Source organism: Passer montanus, unplaced genomic scaffold, assembly GCF_014805655.1.
Source record: "Passer montanus isolate IOZ18808 unplaced genomic scaffold, ASM1480565v1 scaffold525, whole genome shotgun sequence".
Classification (NCBI taxonomy): domain Eukaryota; kingdom Metazoa; phylum Chordata; class Aves; order Passeriformes; family Passeridae; genus Passer; species Passer montanus.
The window spans coordinates 1,729-2,156 of record NW_024370208.1 but is presented as its reverse complement, the minus strand read 5'-3'; the positions used below and the strand labels follow the sequence as shown (position 1 = coordinate 2,156).

General features: G+C 58.2%; 1 protein-coding gene across 1 annotated transcript in view; it reads left to right on the top strand.

Moving 5' to 3' along the window:
• NEURL4 (neuralized E3 ubiquitin protein ligase 4) overlaps positions 1-428 on the top strand; it is a gene marked incomplete at its 3' end in the record, with an annotated part of 18,635 nt that overhangs the window by 16,658 nt on the left and 1,549 nt on the right. Inside the window, exon 16 of the mRNA XM_039724254.1 lies at positions 68-226. Within this exon, the coding sequence (XP_039580188.1) occupies positions 68-226 (159 nt within the window). The remainder of the gene's footprint in view (positions 1-67; positions 227-428) is intronic.

Sequence of the window (428 nt, the reverse complement as noted above, 5' to 3'; positions counted from 1 at the left end):
CAGCGGGGCTCTGGGGGACACTGGGGGTTGGTGATGACGTCACGATGACGTCACGATGATGTCACAGGTGCAGATCGACGCCCTGAACCCGCAGTGGAGCTCCTCGCTGGCCCTGGGCGTCACCGCCGCCCCCCCCGGGCGCTCCCCCCTGCCCGCCTGCGCCCACGGCCTGAAACGGCCCGCCTGGATCCTGCAGAGGAGGGCCGTGTTCCACAACGCCAGGAAGGTCAGGGAGACACCCAAAATGTCCTGAAAACACCCCAAAAATATCCCCAAAATATCCACAAAATATCCTGCAAATATCACTGAGATATCCCAAAAAATATCCCTAAAATATCCCAAAAATATCACTGAAATATCCCCCGAAATATCCCAACCCCGCCTGGATCCTGCAGAGGAGGGCCGTGTTCCACAACGCCAGGAAGGTC